The 16,519-nt window shown below is 35.8% G+C and overlaps 1 protein-coding gene across 1 annotated transcript in view; it reads left to right on the forward strand.

Annotated features, from left to right (window-relative positions):
* The first annotated feature begins 296 nt into the window (after window positions 1-296).
* TRAPPC8 (trafficking protein particle complex subunit 8) overlaps window positions 297-16,519 on the forward strand; it is a 48,740-nt gene continuing 32,517 nt past the window's right edge. The window contains exons 1-10 of the mRNA XM_029084559.1: window positions 297-486; window positions 3,157-3,240; window positions 6,100-6,189; window positions 7,426-7,600; window positions 8,031-8,184; window positions 9,313-9,400; window positions 10,876-11,123; window positions 12,682-12,797; window positions 14,155-14,305; window positions 15,611-15,711. Of these exons, the coding sequence (XP_028940392.1) occupies window positions 297-486; window positions 3,157-3,240; window positions 6,100-6,189; window positions 7,426-7,600; window positions 8,031-8,184; window positions 9,313-9,400; window positions 10,876-11,123; window positions 12,682-12,797; window positions 14,155-14,305; window positions 15,611-15,711 (1,397 nt within the window). The remainder of the gene's footprint in view (window positions 487-3,156; window positions 3,241-6,099; window positions 6,190-7,425; window positions 7,601-8,030; window positions 8,185-9,312; window positions 9,401-10,875; window positions 11,124-12,681; window positions 12,798-14,154; window positions 14,306-15,610; window positions 15,712-16,519) is intronic.

Consider the following 16,519-nt stretch of genomic DNA (forward strand, 5'->3'; position numbering starts at 1 on the left):
ATACTCAACTACTTCTTTACTCGAGTGGATGTTCTTATAAGTTAAGATCCTATGCTAGGTTTTCATCAGTCTGCCTAGATGAGCCTAATGTTGAACATTAAGTAATTTCTCATTCTTCCCTTCCCCCCACTCCATTTTTGAAACTCTTGTGTTATGATCTGTGATCTAAAATTGATGATGGAGAGGTTTAGGGAAGAAAGAAAAATCTTTTGGAGAAATACTAATTTATGGTAACTGTATTAACTCTCTATTATACTTGTCAATGAAACCTATTTTATCTTTCTTTTTTAGTTCACATGAGAGATCCTAATAATCAGCTTCACGTAATTAAAAATTTGAAGATAGCTGTCAACAACATTATTACTTACCCACCTCAGCCTGGTGCCATTCGAAAACTTTTGAATGACGTTGTGTCTGTCAGTCAGCCTGCTGAAGGACTAGTAGCTAATGTGATCACAGCTGGAGATTATGATCTCAACATTAGTGGTATGTATTGATACTGTATGTTTCTGTACCTTAAACTGGAATTTACTGCAAGGTTTCTAACCTTAATTTCAAGTTTGTGGCATTTATTAAAGTTACTCTGAGAGTTGATCACTTTTGAGTCATTATTTTTACTCTTTCAGATTTATCAAATAATTTTGGTTTTATATAATGCTGAAAGAGTGGCTGAACCTAATTAATAATTCTCAATTTAATGTTTCCTAATGTTGTAATTAATCTGAACTTGTGTTAAATCATTATATTATTTTAATGTAGAAAGTACTTATGCTTTGGTTATGTAAATTAATTAAATTCATTAAAATTAATTAAATTGGTTATGCTCATTAAATTAGAGATGTTTTCTTGTTACAAAACTGATACAGTAACTTGTTACACTTGGCTGAATAAATACAAGAACTTATTTACAATGTTGGTACTAATGTACGACTCTATGTTGAAGTTAGTCCTCCTGGCTTCTTTTGATTGTCTTTTTACTCACTGCTTAATGCATAGAGTTCATAAAGTTGTCATAAAAAGGTTTAGAGGAAAAGTGTGTTTCCTCATCTTGGTTTTTTGCCATGAAACTCAGTGCTTCATGTTTCGCTGACAGAGTGGCTAGCATATTCTAAAAATGGTTTTTTTTCAGATCTCCAAGGGATAAGGCATTGTGAATAATACTAAATGAGACCTGATCTTGAGAGCTGAGAAGATTAAACTCCTCCCAATTAAGACCCTAATCCATTAAAGCCTTAGAGTACATACTTAACTCAAAGCATGTATGCATTGCCCTATTTAAACATAAGTCATTTATTATACTTAAAGTTCAACATCCAGTGAGGAATTTGGCTCTGCTATAGCAAAAGACTAATGAACACTCATGAGGGTTAGTAACTGATGTTGTCATAGTGTGTTGATTTTTTTTATGTTGACAAAAAAATTGCATAATTCTACATCTTTGACACGTAATTTACAAGCACATCCTCAGCTTCATGTGAAATATTGATAGTAAAGACACAAGCCTGGAAATTTTAATTTTTGAGAGCTATTGGAAACTTGCACCCTTTTTTTCAGTTTCCATGCCCCTGTTTATCTGTGAAATTGGTGAAATCTTTTTGGAGGGAAAGTCTGCTTTAATTCTAGAGTTTGGAAGGCCCTAAGAAAGCAGGATGGTTTAAGTGAAGAGACTTTTCCATAATGTTTTTAATGACCTCAGTTTAGAAGTGAGGTATTGGAAGGGAAGAACGAGTGACTACATCAAGCCATGCTTTGTAGTTGTAGACGCAAATAGCTCTTCTTGTTTTCCTTATTTGCTGCTGGAGCCTCAGATGTACAAATTATCAAACTTGACTATCTTTTGTCTCTCAATGATAAAGTTCTTATTTCTATTCAGACTGGCTATATGCTTATTTGAGAGCAGGGGGAGAGATGTTTAATCTGTTTGACATTATACAGAAGGACAAAATCTTGTAACAGCTCTGTAGTTTTGTGATGCCCTTTTTTAGGTCTTTAGCACAGAACACTGACACAGTGTTCTTGATGATGAAAATTGGATCCCATGGCATTGTAGAAGGATGTGAGGAAGTCCTTAGCTTGTCAGGTAGAATTCCCTTTCTACTTAGAAAGCTATGAGTATTTACTAAGAAACTTTTTTTTTTTTTTTTTTCAATTTTGTTGGAGCATTTTATTTAAAACCTATGTAGGCATTCATTCCTGGCAACAAAACAGAATCTTTTGTCATGGAAATGTGAAATACTCTAATCTGTTCTTTAATTTGCTCTTTTTCTTTTGGTGAATTAGTTTTCTAGGATAGCAATATTAAAAAATATTTTCTTAATCTTTAATGATGATCAAGTTCAGTATATTTTGAGGAAGACGCAAACATGAAGTTCATGTGTGAGTGTTTCTGGTACTGGGATTATGATCCTGCTCTTTTTTAGAAAAGTTTTGGAACTGCTGTGGGAATGGCTTTAGTTGCTTGTAATTCATCTTTGCTAAACTTGCTGTTTAATAGTCTCGTAGTTCCATAATCTTGTTCTGAGAGACGTGGTTGATTGTTGAAGGAGTGTTTATGTTCAGCCATGCCTGCTTCTGTCATGTACTGGTGCATGTGGAGAGTGAGGAAAAGTAATCCCACTAAACACTTAATTTTTTTTTTTTTCTCCCAAGGAAGTTTTCAGCTGGATCACTTCCCTGGCTATGTTTGTTTAGGGCTGCGTGATGCTAATGCTGGCATGCAGCGATGCAGGAATATGGTGGAGATAAGGGACAGTGTTGGGGCAACCACTTCCAGCAGCTGATACCTTCAGTTACTTTAACTGTAGTACTACAGGTTGAGAAATCTCAGAAGTTAGTCCTATATTTATAGTATCTTCCAACTTAGAAAAATAAAAAATAATAAACTCTTAATTCTTTACTACTTTATAGATGTCTGTTTTTATCCAAGCCTATTATTTGAGCTGAACTAGAAATTAATACTGAATTCTGTTGAAGTACACTGAAATGTGGAGGAGCCTGAAATGTTCATGATAGAGGTTAGCTGAAATCAAATGTCTTTAGTCTCTGACGGGCCTGCATGGTATAGTTTTTCTCCTTCATGCTACCAGAGAGTAAAAGCCAATAGTGTGTTTGCACCTGACCCTTTTTAGTATAATAACATCGTGTTTTTTCTATCAGATCGCTCAGTTAAAGCTAGTGTTCCTTGGTACAGTAATTGGAAAGAAACACTGATGGAACTGAACACATCCACGTTCTATTCAGGTATTTTTTGTGGTTGGTGCCGATTTGCCAAATTGCCCTTTATTCCTTTTCCATGTGCCCCATCCACCTTTCCTTACCATCTGCTGCAACTGTTTAGCACTTTTCTTGGCGTAGATGTGTGTTCCTCCATTTTTTCCCCTCAAATGAAAAATTGTTGGTGATGGCTGTTTAATTTTTCTTTTAGTCACATTTCTACTCCTGTTAATCTAGATCATTTGGTCTTTCCATAGAGTCAATAAGTGCAGAGTGGTGGTGGCAAATTACCTGATGCTGTAAAAAAGCACTGTCCTGTTTGATCCTATGGAACTGTATACTGTCACTGTTCTGTATTTCAAATGTAAATACTTTCTGCTGCTCTCTAGAACTTCCTTCTCAGGGGTTAGTAGCGCTTTTCAAATTGCAACTAAAGAACTGAGCATGTATGCCTCTGCTATAATGATATTCTTCCTGGGGTATGACTCTACTTACTGCTACCAAAATGCATTGGTTATTGACCTCTCAACTTACAGTGAAGCTCTGTGTAATGGTCTGTAAGACCCAGATTTTGATGGTTTTCAGTTTTAGATATTAACAGAGTTTAAGCCTTCAGTTAGTAATAGCTATCCTTTCAATAGTGTCTGTTCAGATGCTGCTAAATGCCCTCCTTTCTGAATGTGCCAGGGTACCTCTATCTGTGAAATGCATCTTGGTCAGTCAGGTAGCCGAAAAGTACAAAACCTCATGACGTAGGCTTCTCATTCTGAAGCTGTTATGTACAAATATTGCTTACTAATTTTTTTCTTAACAGTTTCTGAACGCATTAACAAGTTTGCCTAAACTTCAGTTCTGCTTGTTTAGTGCACTGGAAACATATTACTGGAAAAATGCAAAACATACAGGTCTGTGTACCTAAATGACACAGTGTGGCTATGCACTACTATAATGTGTTATGAAATGTTACATCTGTGAAATTTTTTTCAAATACTGTTTTTGTTTTGAATATGTTACATATTTATTAAGTGTCTGCTATAAATTATTACAGTCCTGTCAGTGCTCTTGAGTGGATACTGTTAATGTATGTTGTGGTTGTGTCGAGTTGCCTTTGTAGCTATTTCCCAGGTTCTTAGTAAGCTGAATGGGGGTAGGAGGGTAGGAACTCACCCCACAAAACAAAGTAGTACTTCCCTGTTTGCAGCTGTGTCAGATTTTTTTAAAAAACTTTTTTGCCGTGGTTCAGTGGTAAAACAGAAGTGGAAAACTGAAAACAACTTGAAATTAAAATGCAGTTGAAATTTCTACCTTAAGTAGTTTAACATTGTTTGGTTTGAACCTGAGTTACTACAAGGCTTTATTATACTTGTGAAAAATATGCATATGAGTCACTTTCTCATGGTTTGTTTTTAATAACAAACTGTTTTGCTTGATTTAAATAGTTGTCGTATTTACATGTAGGACTTAGTAAGGCCAAGAGCTTTTTATACCCTAGATGGGTGCTCAGAGAGCCATTGCTAGAAAGGCTATAATCAAGAGCTAGAAGTTTGCCTCCTATTGTTTGGGGTTTTTTTTGTTGTTGTTTTTTTCCGAAGATGCCCTGACTGTTAGACTGAGTTCAGTTGTGAAGTATAGCTATATTTGACTCTTGTGTGGATGAACCTATTAGATGGCCTGACAGTGTAAGGTTAAGCAAAATGTTAATGCACTAGAACATAATTCCAACACGAGGAAATCTAGTTTAATTTTTAAGTCAGCTAAGAAATCAAGGTGTTTTTTTTTGTTGGGTTTTTTGTTTGTTTTTTCTTGAGGGGTGTGGGAAAGGTTTACAAAGCATTAGGAATTTTTATATGAGTTAAGTCAAGGAATGTGCTTTCTTGAGGCCATATAAAGAAAATAAATACTTCAGGATTTCTTATTAATGCATTTTTTTTTTTTTCTGTACTAGTTGCTATTTTTTTAGTTTACAGGTGGGTTTATACTGGATTCCAGCTAACTTCAGTGTGAAGTCAGGTTATTGGAAGTGGTCTGATTCTGCTCTGAGGTCTCTTTTCCTCTCAGGGGAAGGAGTTGCAGTATTGAGATGACATAAAACAGGCTTGAAAGAAGAACTGATACTTCATTGCTAGACTGATAGTCGGAGTGGAAAGAAATAAGATTAAGTTCACATGTTCTTTGGATGGCCTAGACATACTTGCTTTCCCTTGATTCATTAGTCTTAGAAAAATGAAATCCCTTTTGTAAAAGAGCAGTTGAACGTGGCAAGTTAACATTATAAGGCATTAATGGCACAACTCGCCTCTGAGCTTTTAGCTTTTTTGGATTTCTGCTTTGCCAGCTGACGGCTGAACTATTTATTTTAGGAGGGCAGAGGAAGGGGACTGCTGCCAAGCCAAGTTGCACCACTTGCAAAAAGCTGTAGGTAAACTGTCAGGATAAGGTTCTGGTAATCCTTAGTTCTCCTACGTACTCAAAAATTAATTTTGCTTTTTGGTTGATTCTTGCATCCCTAGCCGAGGCAAATGGCTGACTGTTAGAAAAATTCTGATTTTATTTTTCTTTCCCAAGTGTGTGTTTAAAGGGGTGGTATGGAGTAGTTACTCTAAAAAAGACCAAATATGTGTGAGCCTACAATATTGAGAAAACTGGTGCCTAAAATACTCTTTAGTTTCACAGTATTTGATTCAAAATGTTACTGTTTCTCCCACTTGTGTGTATTTTTAGATGATTTCTTTAGACTGTTCTCCCTTCTTTCCCCTGCCATGCAAACCTTGTAAAAGTTTGCAAGCTTCACTTTTAGGTGTAGTCTTTCATATTTCCCTTTCATAAATAAGTAAACAGCAGTTTCATGGAATATTCTAATTTGTCCTATCTTATTGTGTATTCCAGCTACTACTCCTTGGTTTGAGTCTTACAGAGAGTGCTTTCTTCAGTCCATGCCTACATCAGATCATGAATTCTTAAACCACTATGTTGCATGTATCCTTTGAGTGTTACAGACCTCTGTAGTGAAAGCTGTTACAGCTGTTACAAACTCTAAAACTTTGCAATCATTCTTTTTGCCAGTATGATTTGAAACATACCTTTTTTTCAATATGTTTAACGATACAGACTAATTTTGTAAGAGGGACGGTTTTCTCGGTGGTTTCTCCACTTTTTTAATGTGTCAAACTGAATTCTAAGCTAATACCTGTAAACTAAATTTCCTCGTCCTAAAACACCTTCTGCTGTAGCTCTTTAGCTATCTATTGACTGTCCCTTATGTACAACAGAGGTTTGTGTGTTTGGGATGCACCTGCTGCTTTTTATAACTTTTTCTAGCAGATGGAAGGAGAAGGTTGGGGAGAGTGTTTTGGAAAATTGGTGAACTTCGAGCTATTTTGGACAAACAGAAGCCTGGAAAGATGCCCAAGTGCTTTAACTTTTTTTTTTTTTTTTTTAAACTGAAAAGCTTGATTTACCTGTCTACAGGGAAAATAAAATTATGCACTGTTTCATAATGCAGCTGGTATTAAGATTTACAATAGTTGTAATGCTGCAGGTTTCATAACATCTACTCTGTTCCTAACTTTACTGTACTTTATCACTTCAGTATAGTGGAACAGGTGTGTTAGTAACCGTTAGAGAACCATTTGTGCAGATTTAACTTGGCAAAATATTGATTCTGGCCCTTCACTTCTAAATTTTAGTAACTTTTAAAGTACAACTTGCTTCCTGGCTTCTCTGAATAAATGACTTGATGAATAGATGTAGGAGGGTAGGATGATCCTTATTAATGAAGTAATTGCATTGAGGTAAAAATCTGAACACTTTTGCATTTTACTTAGAAGGTGTTGCAATTTAGTTGAAAACTAAATTACATTAGGGGTAAATTTCAGTTATAAGTTTCATGTGTGAGCAGTTGGTCTGTATATAAAATCTTAAATGAACTATTAGCTGTTATGTATTGGCTTAAATTTGGATTCAGTGTCAGAACTGGAGCAAACTCCTGTTTCATCTCATGTGATGAGGTTAGTTAACTGACCGTTTAAATACTGTTTTTTTTTTTTTTTGTCAAGACTAAGGCCAAGTTCTAATTGCACATACTTTTGTGGTACTGTGTTTTACAGGCTTAAACATTGTACTCATCTATTTTGTTTTATACACTTCCTACTTACTATGTGATCAGTGGTTCTTCCTGGGTTCTTCTGGTAAATGTCCTTAACGTGGATTTAGGTATGCTTGTAGTTTCTTCTAGTGAACCAGAGCCTGTGGAGCAGTTTCTGAAGCTGTCTCAAGAACAACATCGAATTCAGCATAGTAGTGAATATTCATACCCCAAGTGGTTTATACCAAACACGCTCAAATACTATGTGTTACTGCATGATGTAAGCACAGGAGAAGAACAAAGGTGGGTCTTCTGCCTTCAGTGAACTTACAGATGAACTCTTTGACTGAAAAGTTTGCAGTTATAAATTCTGTTGAGATTAGACATACAAAAGGATCCGTTAACTAGTATGCTGACTATTATCGAGGCACGTTTCCTTAAGTATTATTTTTAGATCTACTTCTTGTGTTTGTATAAAATGAAAAGAATCAGTCCCAGCTTCTTGAGGTAGATGCTTTCTTTGCTAGCTCGCTGAACTAATTCTTAAAGGTTCTCAGTTTCACTCTTGCATAAAGGACTGCTTTAAAAATAGGAGAATTTTCCTTTTAAACCCTATGAATAATAGTCTAAAATAGCTTTTTGCAATACATGCTTAGAATAGAATTGGTCTGATATCAAGACAGGGTAAATGTTGTGTTGTTGGGTTTTTTTGTTATTTTTCTTTTTTTTCCAGAGCTGACTCCATTTATGAAGAGATGAAGCAGAGGTATGGAACTCAGGGTTGCTATTTGCTGAAAATAAATTCTCGGGTGTCTAATAGAGGAGCAGATGAACAGATACCAGATCCTTGGAGTCAGTACCTTCAGAAAAACACTATCCAGAGCCAGGTATTGTAGTATTTTAGAAACAATTTATAAGGTGCATCTGAAAGCTCATTTTAGTTGTGTTAAATTTTACCTTAGTATTATCTTTGTGTTTCTATGGAATGGGCTAATAGGCAGTCAAGATACTTATAATGTAGCTATGACTTTTTGTGGTAGCATGTGTCCTCTCTCAAAAGTGTCCTCTGTGCTACTTAAATTGACAGTAAGGAGCACTGAAATACTAGACTGTCTGAAATAAACTGACAGGATCACTGGAATAATAGACTTGTGCTTTATGCACTGACAAGAGCAAGTAACCTCAGAAGTGTCCTTTTCATAGTAACTTTCTACCTTAATTTTGATTAGTTTTCTTCACTCTTAAAATTTGACTTTTTTCCAAGTCTTCTGTACTTCACTAAACAGTGTGGGTGTGTTGTTTTGTGAGGATATGTGTGGTTTTTCTGGGAACTTCTTGCAGTCCAGTCTGGTCTGTCATCTGCTAAGATGGCAAATGATAACATGTGTTAGCTCAGTCTTGAGTTCAACCTGCTATAAATGTCTGTGTTTTTGGCTTCAGGACGCAAAATATTTCTTCTTGAGTTTGTTTTTCACTGACCTGCAGTTTTAACTGCATCTGATTAAAAGGTTTGTTTGTTGAATCATAGTTCTTTACCAAATTTAACTGGCACTAGAAAGTCAAAACATCTTGTATTCTGTGAGCCAAGAGGACCAGTAAGTAATGTTCCACCATAAACTAATTCGATATCTTTCTTTTTTCCGTCCCATGTCAACTGTCCAATATAGATGACTTTTTAAAATGAGATTGTTCATGAATTGCTTTAGGGAGCATATTTTCACTGCTGTAGGCATTGCTGTGTAAGAGCTGGAGTTGCTTACTGTAGTTGACAGTGAGGTTATTTGAGCAAGTCAGAAGATACTTGCTTTGTTTGTTGGTGAATATAACTTCAATGTTTACAGCAGCACAGGTTCTTAAAAACCTCACAAACGACTTAAGAAATTAATATATATGAACAAACATACTTTCTTAATTCAGTTAAGTGTTATTAAAGTTAACAAGTACTGTTGACTGACTTTTGTGTATATGCTCTGCTATTCTTAAAATTCTGGTTTTTTTTTTTTCTTTTCTGGCAGGATTGCTATGAAGATTATCCTTATACTGTTATTTCAAACAAGAATACTGATCACTTGATATCAGATGGTTTAGACAGTGAAATTAAAGGTATTTTTCTAACTTCTATCAAAACATTGATGTGATAGCATTTGTACAGCTGTCTCTTGTCTTGGACAGTAATCACTTGAGTGATTTGTTAGGGAATTCAAAGTAATAATTTTCTAAATGCTCAAAGATAATGTAACCTGTTGTCCACAAAGAAAAAAGCTGTGGTGCTGATCTGCTGGATTGGTGGTAATTGGTAGATGGCTACTGATGTATTTGGCTCATCTTTTGTAATATTAAGCATATTGTCTGCAAACTCTGACATAATTAATTAATAAATTAATTAAAGTTAATAAAGTTAATAAAAAGTAACATGGAATTAAATGGTTAATTTTCATCATAATAAAAGTTCAGTTTAGTGTGCTCTGATGTTGCTTGGAAGTTGCAGTCTTCTTTTTTGGACATAGTTTTTGGTTTTAAATCTGGAAATGACAGAGTAGTGACTTACAAAGTAAGCTGACTGGAAGAACTTGCTGCAGAATTGAGCTCATGGATGGCAAAGGACAGTAGATGAAATTGAGTGCAAATTAATGTGTGGTCTTTTTGGTTTTAGGTTTGCTTTTTTTAAGGCAGCTGTGTAGCATTCAGATGAGAAGTATGATCAAATAGGGAAGAAGTGAAGTTACCTCACACCATCTGGCCTGACTCAGTCCAGATCCTGTGGACTTGAAAGGCATGGGGAGACCCAGCGTATGTAGGAGAGCCTGCAGTTGCCTGAAAAAGACGCTTTCTAGGGCCTTGCAGCCCAGCTGCAGTCTGCAAGCTGTTGTTTGAACTTTACATTTCATGAGTAAAATTCATTAAGGATTTGCTCTTATGGCTTCGCTCAATGCTAGCTAGGGCCAGATAAAGCAAGCTAATTTTCTTGTATAGAACAGAAATAATAAATAGAACTATTTTAAGTCTTAGAATGAAACACTGTGTTGGTCTAGTTTGGATAACTAGATGCAGTAATGGTCAGCAGCCCTCCTCACTTAACTAAGAGCACTTTAGAGAAAGTTGTTTTGCATCATAATTGCTTGGAAGGGCATGGAAAATGAGTGGTATTTTTTAACCTTAAAACAGAAACATAAGAGAGTAAATGGATTTAATGGAGCCATTGTAGTAATTGCTGCATTTCTAATTTTTAATTAATATTTGACTTTGATTTTAATGTTTTCATAGTTTTCTTTCAGTATTGTTGATTGGGGTTTCTTTGAACTGTAGTTGACAACCAAAAATGTGCTTACTTAGCCATGTTGTAGTTACTGAGATTCCCTGAGCTTTCTGAAGAATTTCAGGAGTGAAATATTACTCGGGTAGAGCTCTGCTGTCTGCTCAGCATTGATCTGTAATGCAGAATAATTGGTGAATAGCTTTGCTTATCAGAGTTCTGAGTAACGAAAACTTCAAAGTAGGTTAATAAAAATGACATTTAAAACCCAAAATGTTCAAGTAACTTTATATTTACTAGGGTTTTTGTTTCAATCTTTCAATAGATGTCCTGTCAAATAACTTTAAGACTCATCCCCTTCAACTGGATCATCCCAGTGGCAGTTTGGATAGCACTGATTACACGAAGGCTACTGCATCATTGCAAGACCCAAAGAAATCAAATTCTGGAACGCCTCATGGTGCTTGTTTAACACTCACAGATCACGATCGAATTAGACAGTTCATACAGGAATTCACATTTAGGGGACTTTTGCCACATATAGAGAAGACAATTCGGCAACTTAATGATCAGGTCAGTTTACTTTTAAAAACACTTTGTGCTGTAATAAGAAAAAACAGTTGGGGTATAAATCCAGTTATCCAAAAATCTGTTTGGAAATTATTACTTCCTTCTGCATCTAATGATTCAATGAACTTATTGAAAACTAAATAAATTTAAGAGAAATAGCTGAAGTTTTTGTTCAATTTGTTTTCTACAAAAAACAATTTGTACCAACAGAGCTTCAGTGCAAGGTGGCTTCTTTGTGAAAGCCTGTCTGAACTGTTGTCAGGGACATTGGTCCATGCTCCTAAAATTGTAGTATTTTATGTTTCTGAACAATTCTGGCACGGAGAACAAAATGTACTTTTTGTGTTTCAACATTGGAATGTGCAACTAAAGTTAGGAAATGTATTTTCATCAATAATTATCTGCAAAAAAGCTGGATACTTCAATTGCTGCTTCTTGATAGGGGTAGCAATGCATGGACACCCTAAATCATGCAATTCTGTTTCGATCTCAGCAGCTCTTGCAACTGAATATTCTTCTCTCAAGCTAGGATTAGTATGGTAGTTAATACCATGCCTATGTTAAGTCAAGGACATGCATTAAAGTTACTTCCATTACAGGAAGGTTCTTGCTTTTATAAGTGTTTTGCTTTTATATGGTCTTAAACAGCTGGAGAGATTGACTTACATTAGTACAATCAGATTACTCTAGTCAGCATTAGACCTGGACCCAAATATAAGTGCTATCTGAACTCTATAATATTTTGATTGAATTGTCCATTCAGGTTATAGTTTTAAATATGAGAGGTGAGGGGTTTTGATACAAAGTATCATATGCTGTAAGGAACACTCTCTCCCTGAATTGACTTTTGGGAGTTTGTATAGGCTGACCATGTTTATGCTTTTAAAGTTTTATGAAGAAACATTAAAAAAAGTGCATACATAAAGTCTAGCAAACAGCCTTACCATTAGGAATGTGGTAATACATCCCTAGTAGTGATGAGAAAAGCATGATGTTCTGATTTTTAAAATTATCTTTAAAAAGAGACATTGTTTGTCTTAGATCTTGGGAATGGTAATTCCCTGGGGAAGTTTCCTTGTTAGTCAAAATTATCTGAAAGAATAAAGTTGTGTAAACTTGCTTGTAGGTATGACTAGTATCCTTGACACTCAAAACTGATGTTTGCAGTGGTGGTGACGGGGATAATGTTTTCTCTTGAAGTATGTACTTAGTCTAGATTTTAGCTTGGACTAATACCAGAAATTAGATATTCTGTTAGATTTAAAACAGATACATCGAATGTTTCAGTTGTTAGGATTGAGATATCTGCAGTTTACAACAGCAGTACTGAACCTCATCTGTCTGGAGTAGAATAAATATATGAATTGCAACTTCTGTCTCGGTGTCAGTAATTCACTCTAAAGCAGTGTGCTCTTGCTTATTTTATTGTTTTCATTCATTTGTATTTTATGGAAAAAGCAGAATTTAGGAAGCCTTAATGAAGCTTGGGTTTTTGTGTTAGTTTAACTTATGTTAGTATATCTCTTGCAATGCAGTGCTCTAATTTAGTGTCTGTTTGCAGTTAATATCCAGGAAAGGCTTGAGTCGATCACTGTTTTCCGCTACTAAAAAATGGTTTAGTGGCAGCAAGGTTCCAGAGAAAAGTATAAATGAACTGAAGAATACTTCGGGTTTGCTGTAAGTAATTTCAGTCCTTACCTTTACATCTAAACTGAAAATGTACCCTTTTCTTCGTGTGTGTGTAGGGGTGGGGGCAGAAAGCCTGTGTTTATTTTACAGTTTTCTACAAAATGAACTAAATCAGCAGTGTTGTAAAAGATTTTAATTGGAGAAATCATGAAAAGTATTATGCATAAATGTGAACAATGAAGGAGTAGCAGAACTTTAAAAGGGGATGAAAGAAACTGGTTACGGAACTAGCTTCCTGCTGTATTTGCAGTGAAGCTTTCTGAGTTACAAAGAATGTATGTTTTTAAGACTAATAGGAATAAAAAGAAGCTCTGTTCTGCCATCAGGGATTTTTTTAATTAGTACAAGCTTTTTCTTTTCTTATTTAAACAAAACTCCATGTATAGGTATTTTTGTTTATGTAACTGTATAATTTATTACAGTTGAGTATTAAGTATATTGCTTTTGCAAGTATGTTTGAGGGCTAAATTAAGGGGGATTTAATACTTTTTGCACCTGTATTTTACATTAAAACCAGGTTTTAAATTTTGCCCAAATATTAATTTGGTACACTTTGTAGTTTCCCCTCTATGAATGAGGCTATGCATTAAGGAAAAGCGCTCTCTTCAACTGTCTTATCTCAACGACAGAAGTCTAAATAGTTATTGGACATTACCTAGCTAAAGTTAATGTCTCTGATACTTACAGCTTTAAATTTGTATGTTGTGTTGTCTTTGAATTCATAAACAAAACGTTAATTTCAACCATCTGTGTTGAACTTGTAAGCATGGTTTGGTTCCTACAAAGTTTGACTGACAGTTGTCTGTGACAAAGTATTTGATCATCACTGAAGTGACTCATGTATATATGGCCAACCAAAAGTTAGACTGAAGCTTGCAGAGGACAGGAACTTGCCCAATGTTTTGGCATAAGGTGTAGTTTTTTAGTGGGTTTTTTCTTTCAAGAGAAATGGGGAGAAATTACAACTACAGCTAGGTGAACAAAGTCTTATTTTTTTTCCTTCTCATACAGCTCTGTTTAGCTCTAACAGTTAATCTTACTGAGCAGTTTCCATGATAGCTGCATACTTTTTTCAGTATTTCTTGGCGAAGAGGAATGCTTGCTTTGAATGTTAGTGGAACAGTGAATCTTGTTAATTGGAAAGTAGGATGTGAAACCAAGTTACATGTGGCAGAAAGGAAGCAGCCTCACTTTTCTTAACTGTATTTTGGGTAAGGCAGAAGCAATGCAGTTTTTGTTCCTACTTCATGCATAGAAATTAAGACAAGAAGGGAAGACTTTATAGAGCATGTCTTGCTCTATTTATTAAAATTATGACTTTGAATTGAAATATTTGTATTTATAGGTATCCACCAGAAGCACCAGAGCTTCAAATCCGGAAAATGGCAGACTTGTGCTTTTTGGTGCAACACTATGAACTTGCATATAGCTGTTACCATACAGCAAAGAAAGACTTCTTAAATGATCAGGCAATGCTTTATGCAGCTGGAGCACTGGTTGGTACTTCACATAACATAAACATTCTGTGAACTTTTCCTAATAATCTCTGATATTTGTCTGAAGGTAACAAAATGCAGTCTCTTCCCTCCACCTCCAGATTTATAAGGGTCTTGACAAATTTGTTGCGTATCTCTTAGCAAATCATAAAGTATTCTCAAATCTACTGACTGCTGTTTTATGGAGGGAATAAAGGTGTGAATAAAAATTGAAGAGTAATTCTTAAAATGTGAAATATTGAAAGGAGAATACCTAGAATGCAACCTCCAGCAAAATGGATCTTTAAACTTGTAATCTGATAACTCAAAAACAGGTGTGAAATAATTGTGTAGTCCCTCTTTTAGACTTTGGCAAAATACTTATTTGCCAGGAAGTTAAGAGTATGTTACTATAAATATGGTATTGTACAATTTTTTTTATTAAGACTCTTGAGGGATATAGTTTGAGTATGTTACTGCTGACCTTCACTGTAAACATATACTCATTCATTAATTGGTTTTGAGAGTTAAGATACATGACTAAAATTTTTCCCTAGTGTTCCCATTTATCTTACTGGAAATTTTAAGAAGCTTGTTTTAACAATTTTTATAACCTATGTTTTGTAGACTTTAGTCTGGTTAACTTGATTAAATTTAAAACTTTACTTTGTAGAGGCATGGAAGCATTCTTGTAGACTGTCCCATCTTCATGTAAAACCTTTACATAAATGTGTATTTGTGCCGTACAGATAGTTGCTCTGAATTTGGATAATCTGAAGTTATCATAATTTCTTAATGAATGGTTTGTAGAAGTCGTAATTATGAAGTTTTGCAACCTTTGCTTACTGCAGAAAAACTTTCCTATCCTATCTTCACCCCATAAGGAAAGAAGTAAAATTTTAGAGTACCTGTTTACTAGAGCTTCTGTGGAAGCTGAGAATGCAGCTTAACCACTTGAGCAAAGCTCAGAAAACAGTCCTCATCTTAAAATAGACAGTAACACTACTTTATGGGAAAGACTGTTCCTGCAATAGGAAATTATCTCTTGAATTTGTAAAGCAGTACTGAATCAATGCTTCTGCATAGTGTTGTGGGTACCATCAGCTGAAAACACTTCTCTTGCTGCTGTCTGGTTAATTACAAACAGAGCCATAAATAGACTATTCTATTAAACCTTTTATTAGTTTCAGTGTGTTGGATATACTTTTATATGCCAGTAACTGATGAAGATCTTGAACTAGTAGCTGTTGAAATATGTTCCTCACCATTTTGAGGTTTACAATTTGTTGAAAAAACTACAGTGACAATACTGAATTTCTCTTGTAGGAAATGGCAGCAGTATCAGCTTTTCTTCAGCCTGGAGCTCCTAGGCCGTACCCTGCTCATTATATGGAAACAGCAATTCAGACCTACCGAGATATCTGCAAGTATGTTGTTTACTTTTGTACTGATCTAATGACAGTTAAAAGACCTGGTGACTTAACTTTCTTCACCTGCACAGTTATAGTGCTGGCTGAATAAAAGTTCACAGAATGATTGTAACTCTACAAAGAGTAAGGTATTTTGGTTTATCTGGTATAACATGGAAGGTGATCTATGCTGTTCTTTGAGCAGAGTGCTTATTAAACTTGTGTATTGGATTTACCTGGTAAGATTTTGGTAGTGGAGTGACTGCAAAGATGACTTCTGTGAGAAGACAGCTGGAGCTGCTCCCATGTTGAATAGAGCCAGTTCTCACCCACCTCCAAAATGGACCTGCTGCTTCCCAAAGCTGAGCCTGGTGCTGGTGGCACCTGTGTGATACCACACTTAAGAAAGACTAAAAGTCACTTCACAACAACTGTGAGAGGGGTGAGAAAATGACAGAAACAGCCCTACAGACACCAAGGTCAATGTGGAAGGAAGGGGAGGAGGTGCTTCCCTGCAGCCTGCGGAGGAGGCCATGGTAAAGCAGGTTGTCCCTGTGCAGTCCATGGAGGACCACAGTGGAGCAGGGATCCACACTGCAGCATATGGCAGACCCAGGGCCAGAGCAGGAGGCACAGCCCTGGAGGAAGCTGCAGCCTGTGGAGAGCCAATGCCAGAGCAGGTTCCTGGCAGAAGCTGGGACCCGTGAGGAACCCACACTGGAACAGTCTGCTCTTGAATAACTGTACTCCATAGTAAGAACCATACTGGAGCAGTTCTTCAAGAACTTTATCTGTGGGAGGAACCCCGTGCTGAGCAGGGAAAAGA

Source organism: Antrostomus carolinensis, unplaced genomic scaffold, assembly GCF_000700745.2.
Source record: "Antrostomus carolinensis isolate BGI_N321 unplaced genomic scaffold, ASM70074v2 scaffold5104, whole genome shotgun sequence".
NCBI lineage: Eukaryota > Metazoa > Chordata > Aves > Caprimulgiformes > Caprimulgidae > Antrostomus > Antrostomus carolinensis.